The sequence below is a fragment of the Cetorhinus maximus genome, chromosome 4 (assembly GCF_964194155.1).
Source record: "Cetorhinus maximus chromosome 4, sCetMax3.hap1.1, whole genome shotgun sequence".
Taxonomy (NCBI): domain Eukaryota; kingdom Metazoa; phylum Chordata; class Chondrichthyes; order Lamniformes; family Cetorhinidae; genus Cetorhinus; species Cetorhinus maximus.
The window spans coordinates 4,786,412-4,808,443 of NC_135882.1; the positions used below are offsets into that span (position 1 = coordinate 4,786,412).

A 22,032-nucleotide genomic window follows, 5' to 3' on the forward strand; every position below is an offset into this window, starting at 1 on the left:
CATAATTAAGGGGAAGCTGGATCAACACATGAGGAAGAAAGGAATAGAAAGATATGCTGATAGTCATGTAGAGGGGTAGGAGGTTGCTCATGTGGAGCATATACACCGGCAAAGAGCAGTTGGGCTGAGTGGCCTGTTCTAGTGCTGTGATGACCTCTAGGGAAGGAAATCTGCCACTCTTATCCGGTCTGACGCCAGACTCACAGCAATGTGGCTGGCTCTTAGCTGCCCTCTGAAATGGTCTAGCAAGCCTTCTTAAGGGCAATTAGGGATGGGCAACAAATGCTGGCCTTACCAGAGATGCTTATATCCCAAGAATGAATAAAATAAAACTCTACATAATACTGCCTATGATTTCAGGAAGGAAAGTTCACCATCAGCTGTCTTGTTTCAGCATCCCATTTACATGCTTTTCTTCCCTGTCCCTTGATTCCTTTACCTAACAAAAGTCTACCGATTCCAGTCTTGAAACAAATCCTTGTTAAATTCTTGTAGGAAAATCAAGATCAACATCAGAGGTGGGGTAGAGGAATGAAGCAGCTTTTAATTCTGCAAATCAACGCTCTGAAAAATAAATAACTCTTTGGATTATCTTTGTCCTGGTTTGGGAATGTATTCACTTCATTCTGTAGTCATCAGGTCTGGAAAGAAACAAAAAAAATGCATCATTAGAACATGGAATTTTATCCAACACTTAAAGGCCATCTGTTTCACATTAGTGCAGTCATGACATTAAACAATTTTCCAAAAATTCAATGCGACACTAATTATAGCATAATATCTATAATATTAAGTTCCGTTTATTTATGTAAAATTTAAAATGCATATCTTGATCTAACGCACACTCATTTTTAAGTGCTCTGACACCCTTAGCTTTCTTGGTTCGAGGTCATGCTCAGTTCCCTCTGTGAATGGAAACCAGCCTACTTTACAAAGCATTTTTTTTTGCACAAGGTCAATTCAGCACACAAGAAGATTCATCCACATTGCTTATTATTTTTAGGGCTTTGGTCCAAACCTTAATTTTGGAAAAGCAAATAACCATTTTAAATAGGATCATCTTAAAATTTCCCAGCCTTTCAGTCGTAATCTCACTGTGATTCAGGCGAAAGGGAAGCAAAACCAATATGCACATAGGCATTCAGTTTCTGATTATTTATTGTGCAGCAGGCTACATACTACATTCAGTCCCAGCCTTTACCGTGGAGGCCCCTCTCAGCCTAGTAAGGGATAGAACCTGCACCATTCAAGGCCAGAATCAGGGAGGACAGGGACTCCCTCCATTGGGGATCTCCATAAGCATCAGTTGAGGGGTACAGTGGAATAGTGGCTATGATACTGGACTAGTAATCCAGAGATCTGGATCATGTCCCCGAGAAGCTTTCTTTGTTCAACGGCTGAATTCCGAAGGTGTCATGCATCTTTTAGAAGGTGTTGGCTTTGAACGAAAGGCGTCAGTGACCGATATTCAACCTTGGTAAACATCCAAAAAAAGTTCGCCTAAGTGCCTCATTCTGGAGGCTGGAATGCCATGATCTCTGACCTTGGCACTGGTATATAATGACTGCACATCAGTGATTAGTGAGATGAACTTTGTCCTTTGTTTGGAATGTATTATCTAAGTAATGAATAACAGATTAATACACTAGACAAGATGGGCAAGGGGGTGGTCCTTTTGTTGCAGATGCAGTAAACTTAATTATCCCTTCATATTGTGACATCTAGGAAATAAATTGGAATATTGAGCTAATGGTTTATACATTTAAAAACAAAGGAAGTAACGGTATGTAGCCTGCTGCACAATAAATAATCAGTAACTGAATGTCTATGTGCACATGAACCATCTTCTGGTTTACAGCAACCTTGTTGCACACTCCACACCAACATGTCCAGCACTGTGTAAACTGATGGACTAGGATTCTTTTTGCAAGAATTACAATCTGTATACAGCAAAAATCTTTACATGACCTTGTCAGTGTGGGAAAAGTGTATGCATATGGCTAACATGTTCTGCCTACCACACAACTGAGCAACACTGGGCAGTAATTCCAATGCTGGTGCAATGCCAGGTATGTAGGTTGTACATCCCAGCAATTGGTCAGTTGAATTAAACAGCATGTTTCTCTGGGTATTCAAAATAGACAGAGTACAGGTGTTATGGCACGGTGGTTGGTAAATGCCGAGCTGCCCAAGTCCCAGAGGGAAACTTGAAACAGCTTCCAAAAACAGTTTTTGCAATTTGTATAGGATGAGGAGTGGTTCTGAAATCAGGAAATGCTGTCCCTGACTACTTGTGATGATTTTATAGTAAAGTAAACATTTATTAAAAGAATAAAGAAAAAAAATTACATTTAAACACAAGGGTGGCTTCACAAGTAAACAGTACTTAAAGACAGTTCCACAAGATTTTAACTTAACTACCCTCAGAGCTAACCTTCCCCTTTTCTGTTCAGCAACTATCCTTATAGATTTTAAAATCTGTAGAATTCCAGTAATTTTTACCACACAGTGCCTTTTTCCCTTGGGGTATCCTCTGAGGTTGACAGCAACTGGGTCTTCAGAGTTGGCCTTATTCACACTATCTTCTTGGAGTTTTGCCCAGCTATCCTGCTGTCTTCTGGGAGATCTAAGCAGCTACCCCCTCACATAGGCTTCAGTATTTCCTTAAATGTGTTCCTTCCATTTGATCTCTCCATTGTCTCAACCAGTCCCTTTAGAAATGCATTCTTCCCAGACTTGATTAAACTCATTTCATTAGCCTAGCTCTTAGACTTGTAAAAACAAACTTACCCTATCTTTACCTTACTTATACCTTTTACAACCTGCATATATCTCCCTTTGAACTAAAACAACTCAATTCAAAAACATTCCTGTTACTGCTTTATGTAAAATGCTGACTGAAGTTCCTCTTGGTTGATTAACATATCAAACCACTTCTTACTGTTGGTTTTAGACTCGTGCAGTCACTCTGGCTCTTATCCAATTACCATATTTACACCCCAACAACCTGTCTTCCAGTACATAAGAAATATGACAGGGTTATTAACAGAAGAAAAATATTACAATTTCAAGTTTTCTTGACACAGACCGTATTCAACCAGCCCATGCTTGCAAAACCCAAAACAAAATGCCTACTGTTAGGTGTGGTTTGGCAGTTGGGCAGCAATCAATTGGGCTGCAACAAACAATTTAAGATAATCTGCTGAGCTTGTAACACTTGCTCACTTACATTTGCTAGAAGCGACATACATTCATATGTAGGGACCCATTCTCTGCAAAAAAGAGGAATATGTTCAAGTCTTGAACATTTTTTGAATTACCCGGGAACTTGGGGAGCTTATAGTTCCCCATTGCTTGCTCCATGGCAATGCCTCAGCCGATCGGAGTTGACTTGCCAACCAATCTGCATCCTTTTCTCCTGTAGCATGATTTGTTGTGATTGTTTGAAATTCGGCATTCTTGCATTTGTCCTGATGAGAGCAAGATGAAAAGCTTTGGCAACATGTCTCTCTTCTCAGCAAAATAGTTAAGAGTACTGTACAATATTTATAATGCCTGTAGCTTTTCTTTTGGTCAGTGCTAACCATGAGTCATCACATTTCAAAAGTGGAACTGCTTTCCATGGAAGGATCTCATTTCAAAATGTATTGCCCACAGATTGTACCTCACTGTAAAAAGAAACCACAGCCCTTTCATTTACAAAACTATCAGGCCTTATTTCCTTTGCAATGTAAGGTACTATTTATAACACCCCAGGTGCTGTTGACCATTTTATGGCTTTATCCATTTGCACTCAACTTCAGCAATTTAATGCATTTGAACCAATCGGTGTTTCTTTTAAACAGCCTTTCAGTGTCTTCCCGTTCAGCATACACTCTTTTCTGGCTTTCCCTCTCAAACATTCATCTATTTTGCCCATTCCAGCAACCCATCCTCTGGTTACTTGAGAACTTTTACAGCTCTCCTCAGTGTTTGCCAAACCTCCTACTTTTGGTAGTCAGCAAGTTTACAGACTGTACTCAGCAGGTCTGGTGGCATCTGCGGAGAGAAAAACAGAGACAACGTCTTGAGTCTGCATGATCTTTCTTCAGAACTGAAGTCATATTGGACTCGAAACATTAACTTTGTTTCTCTCTTCACAGATGCTGCTGAGTATTTCCAGATTTTTATTTCAGATTCCCAGCATCTGCAATATTTTGCTTTTAATTTGTGGATTGTGTTCCCTGTACTCAAGTTTAAATTGTCTATAAAGCTGAAGGGAACCACAAGTTAACACCCCTAAATCCTGATAGCTGGTGTCAGCATGGCCTGCTCAGGCTGATCCGATTCAAAATCGTTTTTCTTTTTGCCTTCTCTGCTGAATTTTTATCCCCCCGCTAAATGACACTCACGTCCACGATGCGTTGCTTGTCTGCTTGTTCCTCACAGACTCTGCTTTTCCTTTTTCAGCTACCTAACTCTGCTAACCCTGAGCGGAAATAACGGTCACTACCAAAAGGAAAGGCACTGGTATATGATTCGGTCCATGGTTGTTTGCGCTAAAATCGTTTTTATGGATATTCCAATTTTTCAACTTCTGGATTCTTGAGCTTTCTTATTGAATGCACAGAAGATGACAACCCATAAGTCCCTCTCCCTGCATTGTTTGTGGGCTGAGCAGTGGAAGCCTAAGGGGGAATGGGACGAAGGTGGGATAAGCAAGGTGGCCACCATTCAAGAGTTAAAGCCCCAATACTCAGGAAGGAGAATGCAGTGTGTGGTTTGAAGGTTCTGGCGGGAGGCCTGGGGAGAGGTCCTGTTGACACGTAGTTGAGAAAAACACACATACTCAAGTTCCTATTTAGCCCTTTGCTTCTGCATGTGTGGTAAAGGTAGAATGAAGAGAACTGTAATAATGATTGAAAAAGGCGTTCAAAAATATTTTTCTAGCATCTGATTAGTCTAGTGTTTTTATCTTGTTTGATAACTCTCCCGTGATGCACCTTGGGACATTTTATTATGTTAAAGAAGTTACGTAAATACGTGTTGTTTCCTATGAATCATTCAGAAAACTGAGCACAAGCCTGAACTGAAATAATTGGAAAGCTCCTACAGGAAATTTCAAGCACAGAAAACATTGATAGACTGACATATCCGTGTAACACTTTCTCTATATGTATATTCAGCATCTTAAGATTATACTCATGCAGATTAAAATTATTTTTTTCTTAAAAATCACTTTGTTAAAACTCTTACTCTTTAGTGCTGTGTTTTGAATCAGATAACAACCATGGAAAGTGAAATTCTTGTTGAAACAATCAGTTAAAACAAACTGATTTTGTGTACAATGGCATGCAACAATATGATGATATGTACGCTATGTTACAACATACAAAAAAATCCACAATTAGCTCTTCACTATCTGAAGAAACATAAAACAGATTTGATCTCACAACCTGTTTTATGCAACAGCTCTGCAGTACCTCTGGAGGTTTTAATCTATTTTATAAAAGGTGCCTTTATAACTGCAGATACCGGTTTGAGACTGATATATTCTCAGAGTGACCTGAAACTGGCAAAGTTATACTGCCACCTCAGCACGGTCCTCTGGAGGGGAAAACATGGCTGTAAACAAGGGTATTGTTCTATTCAGTGCCATGGGAATCTGAAATAAATCTACTCCTCCCTGCTAACAATGGACAAGGTTTAAAATCTATTTTAAACCATTTCCACATGAATCTTTTAAGAGAGTCAGAAGTCACAGGCCTGAAATGTTAACTCTCTTTCTCTCTCCACACAGGCAGCCTGACCTGCTGAGTATTTCCAGCATTTTCTGCTTTTGTTTCACATTTGCAGCATCCACAGTGCTTTGATTTGGTTTTAAACTTGGTTCTGCACTGGCTACAATCACATTTCCGTGCTGGACGTTGTTCTTACGTCATTTATCTAAATATAGTTCATACCAGAAAGGATCACTGTTTACATTAAGCCAAAGTGTTGCTGCTTGTGCAATATAACTGGCCTGTTCAAGGTCTAGTCCATGTATTGTAATCTCAGTGGTTACTCAGTGTAAAAGTGGTTTACCACAATGGTTTGATCTCCTTAGCTATTACAACTGAGCATCCAGCTGCATTTTGAATACACTGTCCTGCATCTTTACTGTTAAATCATTCCAGACACTAATCGACCTTCTTGCAAAAATAGTTCTTTAAGGTGTCCAATTTAAACTGATCCTTTATTAATTTATTTATTTCAATTAAAACGTTACTTAAGCTTCTCTCTAGACTGTAGGCATTGTGTTTTCACTTATTTTTGTAAGGTGACTGACATATTTCTTAGTCATATATTTCCCACATTAATTATCGAGCACAGCACAAAGAATTGAAAATAATGCAAAGTGATCCAGATCCGATCAGAATCGGAATAACCTGCCCTTACCAACGTAGATACTGTCTCAATATAGAGCTGTAGGCTTTATGTATTAAGGATCATCCTATAAAATAGTCCACTTTCCTGGATGAGTGCGGCTCCAACAGTACTCAAGAAGCTCAACACCATCTAGGACAAAGCAGCCTGCTTGAATGGCATCCATTGTCCACCACCTTTAACATTCATTCCCTCCACCACCGAAACACAGTGGCAACAGTGGGTAATATCTACAAGATGCAGTGCAGGAACTCACCAAGGCTCCTTTGGCACACCTTCCAAACCCATAACCTCTACCACCTAGAAGGGCAAGGACAGCAGACACATGGGAACGTCACCACCTGCAAGTAAGGGCCACCAGTAAGGGGCGCACGAGGAGACAGGAGACTACACCTGAGTGAGACGAAGACCGAGCGAGTAGCGAATTAGGTTCATGTGGAATTCGGTGCACAGGGGGAAAGAGGTGTAGTATACATAGGAATTATTCCAAGTTAATTAAGAAGGTAGTTAAATTAACTATCTAACATAAGTAACAATGGCAGGACAGGTGTTATGTTGCAGCTGTGGAATGTGGGACTTTTGGACGCCAAGGCGATACAGGACAAACACGTCTGCAGAAAGTGTAAGCAGCTGGAGGAAGTCCAGATCAGGGTTATTGATCTGGAAGTCGAATTGCAGACTCTGTGCAACATAAGGGAGGGGAAGTAATACCTGGACACTTTGTTTCAGAAGATGATCACATCCTTTAGAATAGGGGTGCCTGTTCTGGTCAGCAATGAGGGACAGGAGGATGTGACCATGAGTGAGGCAGGTAAAAGGGCCAACAGTAGTGGAGGGGCCTCAGGCTTTGCAGTTGTCAAACAGCCTTTGAGGAGCTCACAACCTGTGTGGGCGAAAGCGAGGTCTGTAAGGTGTACGAGCAGGCTGGCCATGGCATCATGGTACAGGGAGCTGTTCAAGCGGTGGGGGAGGGGAGCAAACAGGAATGTAGTGGTAGTAGGGGGCAGTATAGTTAGGGGGAGCGATACTGTCCTCTGCAGCAAAGAGCGAGAGTCCAGGCGGCTATGATGTCTACCTAGTGCCAGGGTTTGGGACATCTGCTCAGGGCGGGAGAGGAACTTACAATGGGACGGGGAGGATCCAGTTGTCATGGTTCATGTTGGCACCAACGACATAGACAAGTCAAGGAAAGAGGTTTTGCATAGTCAGTATGAGGAGCTAGGTACCAAATTACGAAACAGAACCTCAAAGGTAATAATATCTGGATTATTACCTGAGCCACTTGCAAATTGACATTGGGGAAATAAGATTAGAGAGGTGAATGCGTGGCTCAAAGTCTGGTGTGGGAGTTAAGTTTAAACTTAAATAAGGACAACTTTGTGGGCATAAAAGCTGAGCTAGCTGAAGTGAACTGGGATACTAGGTTAGCGGATAGATCAATAGAGAAGCAGTGGCAGACATTTAAGAGCATATTTCAAAATACTCAGAACAAGTATATTCCTACTATAAAGAAAAATTCTAAGGGGAGGACCCACCATCTGTGGTTAGCTAAAGAAGTTAAGGAAAACTTAAGGAAAAAGCATATAACTGCACAAAGATGAGTGGCAGGTCAGAATATAAAGAATGGCAAGGAATAACTAAAAGGTCAATCAGGAGAACGAAATTATGAGTATGAGAGGAAGCTAGCTAGAAATGTAAAAATGGATAGCAAGAGTTTCTACTGGTACTTATAAAGGAAAAGAGCAAGTAAAGTGAGTGTTGGTCCTCTAGAGGGTGACAATGGGGAGTTAATAGTAGATAATAAGGAAATGGTGGATGAAATGAACAAATATTTTGCTTTTGTCTTCACTGTAATAACTGTAAATTAGGGGGTGGAAGGGAGAGAGGAGCTTGGTGAAATTACAATCACTAGGGAAACGGTACTGAGCAAGCTGAGAGCTGACAAGTCTCCAGGTCCCGATGGACTTCATCCTAGGGTCTTAAAAGAGGTGGATAATGAGGTAGGAGATGCGTTGGTGTTAATATTCCAAAATTCACTAGATTTTGGAAAGGTTCCACCAGACTGGAAAGTAGCAAATATAACCCCTCTAGTCAAGAAGGGAGGGAGGCAGAAAACAGGAAGCTATAGCCCAGTTATGTCTGTCATGGAGAAGGCATTAGTATCGATCGTTAAGGAGGTTATAGCTGAGCACTTAGAAAAACTCAAGGTAATCAGGAAGGATCAACATGGTTTTGTGAAAGGGAAATCATATTTAACCAATTTATTGGAGATCTTTGAAGAAGTAACATGTGCTGTGGATAAAGGGGAGCCTGTAGACATGCTGCACTTGGATTTCCAGAAGGCATTTCACAAAGTGCCACATCAAAGGGTATTGCGGAAAATAAAAGCTCATGGTGTAGGGGATAACATATTAGCATGGATACAAGATTAGCTGGCTGGCAGAAAACAGAAAGTATGCATAAATGGGTCTTTTTCTGATTGGCAGGATGTGACGAGTACCATCCCACAGGGGTCTGTGCTGGGGCCTTAACTTTTCACAATTTATCTCAATGGCTTAGATGAGGGGACCAAAGGCATGGCAGTTAAATTTGCAGGTGACTCAAAGATAGGTAGGAAAGTATGTTGCAAAGGGGACACAGGAAGGTTGCAAACAGATACAGATAGGTTGAATGAGTAGGCAAAAGTCTGGCAGATGGAGTACAATGTGGGAAAATGTGAACGTGCTCATTTTGGCAGGGGGAATGAAAAAGCATTGTATTACTTAAATGGAGAACGACTGCAGAATTCCGAGGTGCAGTGGGATCTAGGTGTTCTAGTGCACGAGTCACAACAAGTTAGTATGCAGACACAGCAAGTAATTAAGAAGGCTAATGGAATGCTATCCTTTATTACGAGAGGAATAAACATAAAAATAAGGATGTTATGCTTCAGTTATACAGAATATTGGTGAGACTACATCTCAAATACTGTGTGCAGTTTTGGTGTCCTTATTTAAGAAAGGATGTAAATGTGTTGGAGGTGGTTCACAGCAGGTTTACTAGATTGATAACTGCAATGAGCGGTTGTCTATGAGGAAAGGTTGGACAGACTGGGCTTATTTCTGCTGGAGTTTAGAAGAGTGAGGGGTGACAATTGAAGTATACAAGATCCTGAATGGTCTTGACAAGGTGGACATGGAAAGGATGTTTCCTCTTGTGGGTGAGTCTAGAAATAGAGGGCAATGTTTTAAAATTAGGGGTTGCCCTTTCAGAACTCTAAGAGGGTTGTGCAACTTTTGAACACTCTGCCTCAGAGGGCAGGGTCAATGAATATTTTTAAGGCGGAGACAGATAGATTCTGGGGAAATCTAAGGTTAAACGGGGCTAGATGGGAATGTGGAATTCGAAACACAAAGATCAGACATGATCTTATTGAATGGCGGAGCAGGTTCAAGGGGCTGAATGGCCTACTTCTGCCCCTATTTTGTATATTCATATGCAAGTGCCCCTCCAAGACACACAGCATCCTAACTTGGAACCATATCGCTGTTCCTTCACTGTCACTGGGTCAAAATCCTGGGACTCCCTTCCTAACAACACCGTGGGTGTACTCACAGCACATGGACTGCAGAGGTTCAAGAAGGCAGCTCACCACACCTCAAATTAGGCATGGGCAACAAATGCTGGCCTTGCCAGTGACACCCACATCCTGTGAAAGAATAAAAAATGCAAGAGCTAATGTTGCCTTGGATTTATTGAGCACCTCATTTTGCTCAACCACTGTTGTATTTACCCAGCAGCAGCAGCCTGTAGTCCTTAAATCTCCTGGAATAGATGTTTACTGAATCAGCATATCATTAGTAGCAATTCCCCATCATTCCAAACATCTTTAATGATTTAACTTTCTCCCTTTTCTAAGGGATTACCAGAAGCAAGATCACAGCTTGATCCCATTCTTAGACCCTGAGGTAATCCCATCAACAATATCTCCAGGCATACTTACATCATTCTCAACTTGGCCCATGTTAAAAGCCAGTGCTCAAAAAATGTGAAACTCAAATCTGCATCTTAAATTTCCTATGAATGACACTATCCAGCTTTCACATGAACTGTTTAACTATGTGATGTAATCAGTTAGACAATGTAGGCAGAAGAGCCATGATTCAACCAAGGACACCATCGATGAAATAGTAAGACTGACCAACATACCAAGGGGCGGTGATTTAAATATTAAGAACATCAAAGTCATTGGCTGGAATTTTCCAGACCCCCCTCCCCACACCCCCGTGGGGCCGGCGAGCCATTGAAATCTCCGTTCACATTGGTGGGACTGGAAGATCCCACCAGCGTGAGGGGATGGAAAATTCCGGCCATTGTCTTCAGAACCTCCCACAAACTCTCTTGCCATTGACTCCATCCCTTACCTTGGCAAGTGCCTGATGCTGAACCAGACTGTATGCAACCTTGGTTTTGTATTTGACCCTGAAATGAGCTTTCAACCACATATCTGTGCCATTACAAAGACTGCCTATTTCCACCTCTGTAACAGTGCCTGACTCTGCCCCTGCCTCAGCTCATTCATCAGCTGCTGAAACCCTCATTCGTGCCTTTGTCATCTTTAGTCTTGACTATTCTAATGCACTCCTGGCCGACCCACATTCTTCCCTCCATTACTTCAGGACATACAAATACTACTGCCTGTGTCCTAACTTGGAGCAGGTCCCGTTTACTCATCACCCTGATGTTCGCTTACCTACATTGTTTCCCGGCTAAGCAATACCTTAATTTTATGGTTGTCATGCTTGTTTTCAAATTCCTCCATTGGCTCACTCTTCCCCACCTCTGTGACCACCTCCAGCCCAACAACCTTCTGAGATCTCTGCGTTCCTCGAAACCTGGCCTCTTATGCATCTCCAATTTTATTTGCTTCACCTCTGGCGTTCATGCATTCAGCTGCCTGGACCTCAAGGTCTGGAATTCCCTCCCTAAACTTTTTTTCCTCTCTCTCCTCCTTTAAAACCTACCCATATGTGCCCTAATATCTCCATGTGGCTTGGTGTCAGAACTTGTTTGATAACGCTGCTGTGATGCCTCTAACTTGTAGAGGCTGGAGTGCCAACTCTCAGACACTTCTTCCTACCTCCCCATGGACCAGGACCCTGCCACTGAACATCAAGCCATTGTTTTCAGGACTGACAGTGACCTCATCTCCTCTGGAGGTCTTTCCTCCACAGCTTCCAACCTCACAGTCTCCCAACCCCACTTCTATCTCCTTCCCAAAATCCACAAACAGGACTGTCCCGGTAGACCCATTGTGTCAGCCTGTTCCTGCCCCATGGCACTTATTTTTTACCATCTTGACGCCATTCTCCCTCCCCTTATCAAGTCTCTTCCCACCTACATTCCCGATTCCTCGGGTGCCCTACATTATATCAACAATTTCCAGATTAATGCAGAAAATTGTCGTGATCGAGAATGTGCTGCCTGAAATAGCGGTGAAAACATATTCAACTTTCAAAAGGAAATTGGATAAATAGTTGAAAAGGGAAAAAAAAAATTGAAGGGCTATGGGGGAATGAGCAGGGGTTTCTGGAACTAATCGGTTAGTGCTTACAAAGAGCTGGCAAAGACATGAGAGGTCGAATGGCCTCAGCCAGTGATGTAAGATTCTATGAAATATTTGCTCTGCTGAAGATGTTTACTTTTCAATCAGGTCATAACTGCACAGGTTGCCAGGGACATTCCTGAACTTGGGATAAACGGTTGTTATTTGCTGCTGAGCCTGGAGGTGACAGGGGGCAAGGTATTTGAGCATGAAGGAATTAATCACAACCAAGTCTATTCTACTTGCCACTTGACATATGCACTTAGGATCATTGAATGGTTGCAGCATAGGAGGTGGCCTTTGGCCCATTGTGTCTGTGCTGGCCCTCTGAAGGATCAATTCGCTAATACCACTCCCCCTTTTTCCCCATAGCCATGCAAATTTTCCCTTTTCAGTTAATGACACAATTCACTTTTGAAAGCCTCAATTGACCCTGCCTCCACCACACACTTGGGCAGTGCTGTGTGAGAAAAGTTTTCCTCATGTCACCATTGCTTCTTTTGCCAATTAATTAAATCTGTGCTCTCTGGTTCTCAATCCTCCCACCAATGGGAACAGTTTCTCTCCATTAACCCTATCCAGATCCCCCATGACTTTCAATACCTCTATCAAATATCCTTTCAACCTTCTCTTCTCCAAGGAAAACAGTTCCAATTTCTCCAGTCTACATTACTGAAGTCCCTCATCCCTGGAACCATTCCCATTAATCCTTTTTGCACCCTCTCTAAATACCTCCACATCCTTGGTACTTCTTCCATTGAAGAAAGTGCCATAACGCATTAAAAAAATGTAAAAGAAATGTCCAGACAGCCTCTGCTGTCCTGTTTTGTGTTGTGATTTAAATAGACTGACAGCTTTGGCTGTTAAAGAGAAAACTGCTTTAGAAAGTTTAGAAAAGAGTCTCTCGAGCTGCTCCTCTTCATTGGATGACAGATGCTCTGAAATGGAAACAGGACACCATTCTGTTCTGTTAGCTTCAAGCATTGTAGCTGGAAGCTTTTGTTATGATAGCTGATGATGATCCCAGTAGAGACCAATAACTTGTTTAGTTTTTTTTATTAGAATCTGAAGCCCCAGGAATTTACTAAAAGAATGAAGCCACAAGGTTCATGGTTTAAAACAAAAGAACTTTACTACACAAAGATCTAAGAACATGAATCCTAATCACAGAATTGTTACAACACAGGAGGCCAATCGACCCACCATGTCTGCTCCAGCACTCTGAATGAGCAATTCACCCACCTCTCTCCCTAACCTGACATCCTTACTTTTCAGATGACTCTCTCAATTCCCTTTTGAATGCTTCGATTGAACCTGCCTCCACCACACTCTCAGGCTGTACATTCCAGATCATAACCACTCGCTGCGTGAAAAAGCTTTTCCCATGTCACTTTTGCTTCTTTTGCCAATTATTTAAATCCGGGCTCTGTCGTTCTCGATCCTTTCAAGAGTGGGGAACAGTTTCTCCCTAACCACTCTGACCAGGCACTTCATGATATTGAATACCCCTATCAAATCTCCTCTCAGCCTTCTCTTTTACAGGAGAACAGTCCCAACTTCTCCAATCTGTCTTTATAACTGAAGTTCCTCATCGCTGGAACCATTCTTGCGAATCTTTTCTACATTCTCTCTAATGCTTTTACATCCTTCCGAAAGTAGGATGTTCAGAATTGGATACAATACTCTAGCTGAGGCCGAACTAGTGTCTTATACAAGTTCAACACAACCTCCTTGCTCTTGTACTCTATGTCCCTATTATTAAAGTCAGGGATACTGTTTGTTTTATCAACTGCGCTCTCAACCTGTCTTGCCACCTTCAATGACTTATGCACACATACACCCAGGTCCCTCTACTCCCACACCCGCTTTAGGGCTGTACCCTTTACTTTATAATGTCTCTCCATGTTCTTCCTACAAAAATGAATCACTTGCATGGATCGCCCTTTGGTAATTGGGGATAGGAATCTGGCCTACTTTTCCCCCTTTTTCTCCAAGGAGCACTGAGGCTATTAGCATCACTCTGTCTGAAATCAAGGAAAAGCCAGAGACTTCCTGAACTGATTTGATGGGCCGATGTAGGTACTATAGAAAGCCAAGGCCCTGAGGAATTACACCTGAAGGTATATAAGGAGGGACAGTCATTGACAAAAAGAGATAAGTTGCTGCAGGCATCTATCGAGATGGGAAGTGTGCCCGAGAATTAGGAGAAAGGAAAACGTGATACCAACCTATTAAAGAAATAACCCCAGGGAACTACACACCACTCAGCCTGACATTATTACAGGAAAATCGCTGCAGAGGATTTCTGAAGGAATGAATGATGAATCAGCTGGAGAAATACAGAACTGTAAGAGGCAACCCACATGGAGATCATGTTTGTTAAATCTCCTTGGAGCTCATTGAGGATTTAACAAATCTTGTGGACAGGTGAAGCTCAGCAGCTGAAATTTATTTAGATTTCAGCTAAGCTTCTGGTGAAATGTGGAGTAGGAAATCTGTCTACATATTGGCAGAGCACCGCACAGGTGGATTGCATCTGAAACAAGTTGAAAATGAGCTGAAACAAAGAATGGTAAATGTAAAACTGGACGTACTAAATGAGAGGAGGAGTCCCCTAAGTCAGGAGAGTAACGCTGGGAGTACTGCTCTTTATGGTGAACATAATGACTTGGAACTCTTTCGAGTTATCAACAGTCACAGATTGCAACTCTTTCGAGTACAATCACAGTTCTTGGTTTCCGGGAGTGGGACATGAACCCACAACCCTCTGATTCAAAGGCGAGGGTGCTATGAACTGAGCCACAGCTGACACCTCCATAATGACTTGGAAGTCAGGATAGAAACAAAGCTCTCTACATTTGCAGGTGATACCAATCTAGAAAAAACAACAGGGACTAGATCAAATACAGAAGGAACTGGATGGACCCAAGACCTGGGCTGACATTACATAATGTGGATGGACGCAAAACTATGGGATTAGGAAATGATCATGAAAACAGTGGTAACATAAACTACATAGTATTATTCTATAGGAGAGTGATTTGGGAGTGTCGGTATATAAACTGAAGTATTTAGCACAGCAATCACTGCAAGTCAAATCTTGGGGTGGTACAGCGAGAGGAATAGAGTACAAATCTCAAGAAGTGATTCAGGGTTTATACAGGTCACTGTTCCGGCTCTGCCAGGCTGTGTGTTACCATTCTGGTCACCACCTCATGAGAAAGACAACTGGCATTCAGCCCCTGAGTTATGAGGAGAGGCTGCAGAAAATGGGAATATTTACACTGGGGAAGGAATGAGTATATAGAAGCACTCAAGATCCTAAAAAAGTATAGACAATATGTTTAAACACAGTAATAGAATCTGCAGCAAGATGGCACAATCTGAAGAGAGAAAGGGTGAAAAGGTGGAATGGATTTAACAACTTTATATACAAGGTGCTGCCTGTATGGAACAACTTGCCAAGGGAGGCAGGTGTGACTGTATCAGAAAAGTTAAGAGACAGTTGGATAAGTACCCAGAAAAAAAACCTGATATTTCTTAAGATAATGCAACCAGTCAGGTGGATAGCAACAATTTTTCCATTGCTGCATGTTCCTATGTTCCTGCTAGATCCAATCTCATAATTTTACAGACCTCACTCGTATTCCCTAAGCCTACATTTCTTCAAAGTGAAGAATCCTAACTCCAAATGACTATTCATGTAACTAAAATTCTAAGTTTAGGCACTGTTCTAATTCATATTTTAATCTAGACCTTTCCAACTTCAATTTGCAGCTATATAATACCTTCAATGGAATAAAACGTGCCATGGCATTTCACATGAGCGATATTGAACTAAACACCGAGCCAATATAAGGATATAGTAAGACAGGTGATCAGAAGCTTGGCCAAAGAGGTAGGTTTTAAGGAGCATTTTAAGGGGGTGGGGGTGGGGGGGTGGTGGTGAGGAGAGTATGAGAGTTTCAGGGAGGGAATTTCAGAGTTTCGGGTGTGGCAGCTGATGATTATAGTCGATTTATTCAGGGTAAAGAAATGGTGGAAATTCACGTTAGTTATCATCACCACTGTCCTGAAATTCACAAATGATGTGATTTAAAATGATCTCTGGCGAAAAGGGCATTTATGCTGTTAATGGTTAACTTTATGCTAACTTTAATGGGTAATTAATATATAAATCCAGCTAGCTCTTAAAAATAATGGTGAGGGTAAATGCAGAGGCCATTTGTGAGAAGCAAATGGCAGAGCTGCAAAAACCGACCACCATGTTCTGGAAATTTGCAGCTCACGACATTTCTCTTCACCTCAGGAGTTGCTGGCCAATTTGCACATTAATAATGGAGTGCATCATTAACACACTTTCATTTTTCCGTAAGATGTCACCCATTGTTTTGTGTGAAAAGGGCATTTATAGTATTGGATTAATACTAAATTTACAATAACCTTGGGTCTTATTTGTGAACCATCCAAGGTGTACCAGCTATATTGCAAAGTGGAATTTTGGATTATAGAGAAATAAATTGCTTGCATTGCACTAAAATGGGTAATTATAACATTCAGACATTTTAATGAAATTCCTTTTCATTAACATTTGTGAACACAAGATCTCTGATTCAGAATTGACAGTCGAATAACATCAAAGCCAATTTAAGATTAAAAACAGTTCTCAAACAGTTTTTTAAAATATCAGCAGTCATTAGGATTCCACTTAAACAGCCACTTTCACACAAACGCAAACCAGCTGTCAGTGAACAATGACCTGAAAAACGGTAACATACCAGTGACTGATTGCTATTTAACACGTGAGGGTATCAAAGACAAGTGATTGTACTCAAAAAAAGAGTTGCAATCTGTGACTGTTGATAACTCGAAAGAGTATCAGGACAAATGACAGAAAGCTTGGCCAAAGAGTTAGTGTGACACACTACCAGGAGGGCATTGCACACTGCTTTTAGTTTACAGGGGCTGAGGTATAACACTAGTCCCTTGTGAAGTATTTTAAAAGTGTCCACAGGGTCCTTTGGATTTCCTGAAACTTTTCAAACTTTGCATGGAATCTTTAAATGAAATCTTTTAGAGGGAATGGATGCTTCTGCCACAAACTTAACTGCTGGAGAAGGGCAAGTGAAACCTGAAGAGTCCTATTGTTGCTGTGACTTAGTAATGACACGACTGAGGTCTGGATGTAGTAATTCTGTTCCGCCGCTTGCTGCTCCTGGCCTCAGCTCAGATTCTGAGATGACTAAAGAATCAAACTATTCAACCCCCATCCCAACATTCTCTCTAGTTCACCACGGCTGTTAATCAATATCTCTTCAGAACAAGAAGAATATTCCAAAGACATGGTGTCATCCAACATATTACTCAATCGCTCTGAAAACATCTAGCATTAACCCCTTGTGGATGACTGCAGATTTATCCCAGGAAGACTAACATGAGGAGAATACTGTGTAGGTAGCAGGCATTGTAAAGTCGTAATTCTGATGAATTCAAAGGTGTCACAGCACAGGAACAAACCTTCAACAATTTAAAACCATCATCTAGACCCCCAGATAAAATTACTGCCCTCTAAATGCTGTCAGTTTTTCATCTCTCCTGATGGCATTGGCTCCACAGACCGACCTTGACTCTGCTGATCAATCCCTGGCCCCGCTGAATGATCCCACTGACCAACACCAGCCCTGCTGACCGAACCCTGGCCCTGCTGACTGATTCCACTGATCAGTCCTGCTGACCAGCCCCAGCACTGGTGACCAATTTCTAGCCCCACTGACTGATCCCGTTGACCAATCCCCAGCCGCACTGACCAATCCCCGGCCCTGCTGACCGATCCCTGGCCCTGCTGACATGTATCAAGGGCAGCAGGCTATCACCTGCCACGATTCACCCAAGACATTCGGATTTGGAACTATATCATTGTTCCTTCACTGTCGCTGGTTCAGAACCCTGGAACTCCCTTCCTAACAGCACTGTTAGGTGTACCTACACCACATGGACTGCAGCGGTTCAAGAAAGCGCCTCACCACCACCTTCTCAAGGGTAATTAGGGATGAGCAATAAATGCTGGCCCAGCCAATGACATCAACATCCTATGAACAAATAAAAACACACCACACAAGAAGTCTAGGGATAGACAGTTTTATAAGGATACATTATATTATGAATAATTCCTTATTCTACTGCTAAGAGGCAGCTTTGCTTACTGTGGCGTGTCCCTTTCGGGTCACAGTGATCCTGAAATGACACTGTGGGATAATAAGGTAGGTGCTCTTAGGTTAATAGGCTTAAATTTCTGTCTCTGCTAGCCTAGCATAAATGTTAACGTTAAATATTAAAATAAATGAGTGAACGGATCTGGAAAGGGAAATTTCAGATAAATGCAGTTATGCAGCAACATCCCTTTTTGAATTTCAGGTCATTTCATTTTCTGCACTAACATCCCTGTTATTGGTCCAGCCTTTTCTGTTATTTCTGCCACACAATCCATGTTTATAGATTCTTATGGGCCTCACCCCATCTTATCTCTGCAATCTCCTGCAGCCTAAGTCCCAACTGACTCTTTCAATCCTCTGTCTGGTTATCCCCACTTCCCTCTGTCGGTCTGTCAATGCAAGAACTTATAGTTAGTTACCTTGTCACTAATCCATCGTTAAAAGCCTTTGGGTTTTTACTTCTTTCTCCAATTTAACAGCCTCCTCAAATCTATTTTTCATTATCGTGTCTCTGCTCATCTCTCCCAACTCTTCTCCCACCATTCAGGATTTGCATCATCCTCGGCAAAGTGCTTTGGAAGTTTTGTGATGTCAAATGCACCATATAAATCCAAGCATTAGCTCTAGTAGATGCAAGGACTTATATTTATATTCAGTACGAATCGTTAGAATGTGGAATTTTCTGAAACAAAACATAGCTGAAGCGAAGCCCATAAGTTATTTTAAAAGGAAAAGAGGTGCTAGGAGAATATTAAAGGGCATGGGGATCAAATGAAAGAGTGGTATGAGACTGGTGGGGAGAAAAAACACTGGTACAGATCTGATTGGCCACATGACCTGATCCTTATACTATAACATTTCAAACTTAAATTCAAAAATATATTCGATGATTTTGCTCATTGTAAAATTAAACATGCAGCACTGTAAATCTGGAGAGAACCATCCGTTGAGGAAGTTGTGCTATGTGAAGCGCACTTTCTTGGCTCTGAATCTATTAATATTCAAAAGGGCTATGTGGAGAAGACTAAAGAAAACAGATTATAGGTTCGAACAGCAGATGCTTTTCAACAACTGGCAAGTCACTGAAAATTCTAAGTAAGCTTGTACTGTTAAAATATTAGGACAAATTAGTTTCTTCTTGAACTGATGACAGAGATTAGATCTTACATACAACAAGTTTACTTGACATAAATTGACTTGTACATGGAGGAGTGTGTGGGGTAAATTTGTACTTTTCAAAACTGAAATACAGCACTAATATTTGGAGAGTGAGCTTTTTTTCCATCTAATTGCTCCAACTTGGATAGCACTGTACATGTCTGAAGGTACTGTAAAACTGCCTGATTGAAAATAGCTATTATTTTCTGCTTAGGAGTAGTCTGTTAACACATTCTAAAGCTTTTACATGACTGCGAGACATATGCTTCAAATCATGGCACTGCATTTGTAGTTATTTAAGTTGGGACCAAAAGTCTTTGAACTTAACCCTTTAGAGGGGCAGTATAATTTCTGTGCAATATCAGATTACCATGATGAAGTAGAGAATTCTATTAATACACAACACTACAAAATTTATAATGATACTTTTCCTCCGATATTGTACAGAACAGCTGCTGGCACACTTTACATAAAAGCATAAGGAATAAGAGCTGCAGTAGGCCATTTGGCCCCTCAAGTCTGCTCCATCATACCACAAGATCAGGGTTGATCTTCCATTTCAACACTTTTCCATAATATCCCCGCATCCCTTAATTCTCATGCCACCCAAAAATCTTTCAATCTCAGTCTTGAATATGCTCAACAACAGAGCATCCACAGCTCTCTAGGGAGTAGAGAATGCCAAAGACTCGCAAACTTTTGAATGAAGAAATTTATTCTTTTCTCAGTCCTAAATGGCTGATCCCTAATTTCTGAGACTGTGACCCCATGTTCTAGATTCCCCAGGAAAACATTCTCAGCATCTACCCCATCAAGCCCTGTAAGAATTTTAATTTTCAATTACCATCCCCTTTCGTTTTTCTGAACTCCAAGGAATATCGGTCTGGTCTCCTTATAGGACAATTCTCTCATCCGAGGAGCCAGTCAACTGAACTTTCATTGCACTCCCTCTAGAGCAATTATGTCGTTCCTTAGAGAAGGAGACCAAAACTGTACACAGTGCTCTAGATGTGGCCTCACCGACATGCTGTAAAGCTTAAAAAGACTAGGGCAGAGAGGGGCCTGTCATCAAAGTGTGGAGGGGTGAAGGAAATGGTGATGGACATGTTGTTGAGGAATGGAGTGTTCGGGTGCAGGGTGGGATATAGGATTGCAAAGTTTTGCAGGGATAGTGTGAGGAAAAGCTATAGGGGAATTTAAAGACAAGGGCATGGGTTTTCAATTCAAGTCATTGGGACTTGGGCAGTGAGAACAGAGGTGATGTGTGCAGGGCAAGAAATGTGTGGTGGCTTTCTAGACAGGGTTGAAGATTATGAAAGTGAAAGGATAGGAGGCCAGCATGGAGGACATTGGAGTAGTTGCCTCGAGGTGATAAAAGCATGCGCAAGGGTTTCAGGGACAAAGGATCTGAGGTGGGGATGCATGAGGGCAACACTGTGAAAATGGATGTCAGAACAGCTCTAAGGTTACACAGCTTGCAAACTGTTTGGCTCAGCCTGGGACAGTGACCAGAAAATGCAATCGGTGGCATGGGAGTGGGGTTTGTGGTGCGGTCCAAAGGTTATGGCTTCAGTCTTTCCAATTTTGAACTACAGCAGTAATTCTCAAATTAGGGTCCACAAAATAATTGAGCAGCATGTGAATGAGCGATGGCCAGAGGTGGGCTTGGTCTGAGATGGAAAACGGGAACTGAATGCGGCTGCAAAGCTTGCAATGCAGAGTGGGTTGGCTGTCTCATATCAGAAGAGTATATCAGCTCTCATATCACCTGAGCAGTGTTCACAGCGGCTGGAATATCACCAGGTAGACCTGTAATTAATGAGGTTTGTGGTGAACACCAGATGAGTTCAGCCTTGTTCAAGAGAGAGGAGTTGTTAAAATACTTAAATGCTACTTAAACTCAAAGAAGGGTTGCCAGAATGCAAGTTTGCCCAAGTATTATGAGCATTATATAACATTATAACTAAGAGGGGGGTATCCATTATTCCTAATCCATTTCAAAAAGAGTCCTGCAACCAAAAGTGTTTGGGAACCGTTGAACTAGAGGAAGCTTTGATTCAAACTGGATTTTGGACAAGCAGTTGTTGGGGGGAGAAGGGTGTTTGGTTACAAAGGTGGTGGACATGTAGAACAGTATAAATGAGAAAGCTAATCCTGTGCCTACTGTTAGGAACTAGAGATAGTTTAATAAGTTATATTTGTATTTGTGGGTGTTAGGAATAAGCTGTAACCTTAAGTTTAAGTTTTAGCTTTAAGTTTAGTTTATATTTTTCTATTTGTGGGTTAAAAAGGTGAAACCTGGGATCTAGTTTCATTTATGAGTGGAGACAGCAGGTCTATGGCTTTGTTTGTATACCTGCATTTTTGAATGAGGTTTTATGACTCTTGCAGTGGTTTAGGAAAGTTAAAACAAAGTAGGAAAAAACTGGGCTGTTGCCTAGCAACAGGAGGCCCACACAGCGACAGGGAGAAACAGAAAGCAATTTTAGTTCAGTTGAAGCCAGAAGCCAGGAGGAGCTGGACACAGCAGGGTGAACTGCAGAGAGCAGATTTCCCAAAAGAACCGAAAAGTCCCAAGCCATGGGGTGAAACTGAAAGGAGAAGTCCCATATGACCTTCTAGTCGAAGGAAGAACAGATGTCTGGAAAGGTCCTGTTCAGTGGAAGTGAAAAT

General features: G+C 41.6%; 1 protein-coding gene across 1 annotated transcript in view; it reads right to left on the reverse strand.

Annotated features, from left to right (window-relative positions):
* Window positions 1–524: 524 nt before the first annotated feature.
* The window catches only part of mrpl13 (mitochondrial ribosomal protein L13), a 94,133-nt gene continuing 72,625 nt past the window's right edge, over window positions 525–22,032 (reverse strand). The window contains exon 7 of the mRNA XM_078539855.1: window positions 525–641. Within this exon, the coding sequence (XP_078395981.1) occupies window positions 617–641 (25 nt within the window). The 3' untranslated portion in view covers window positions 525–616. The remainder of the gene's footprint in view (window positions 642–22,032) is intronic.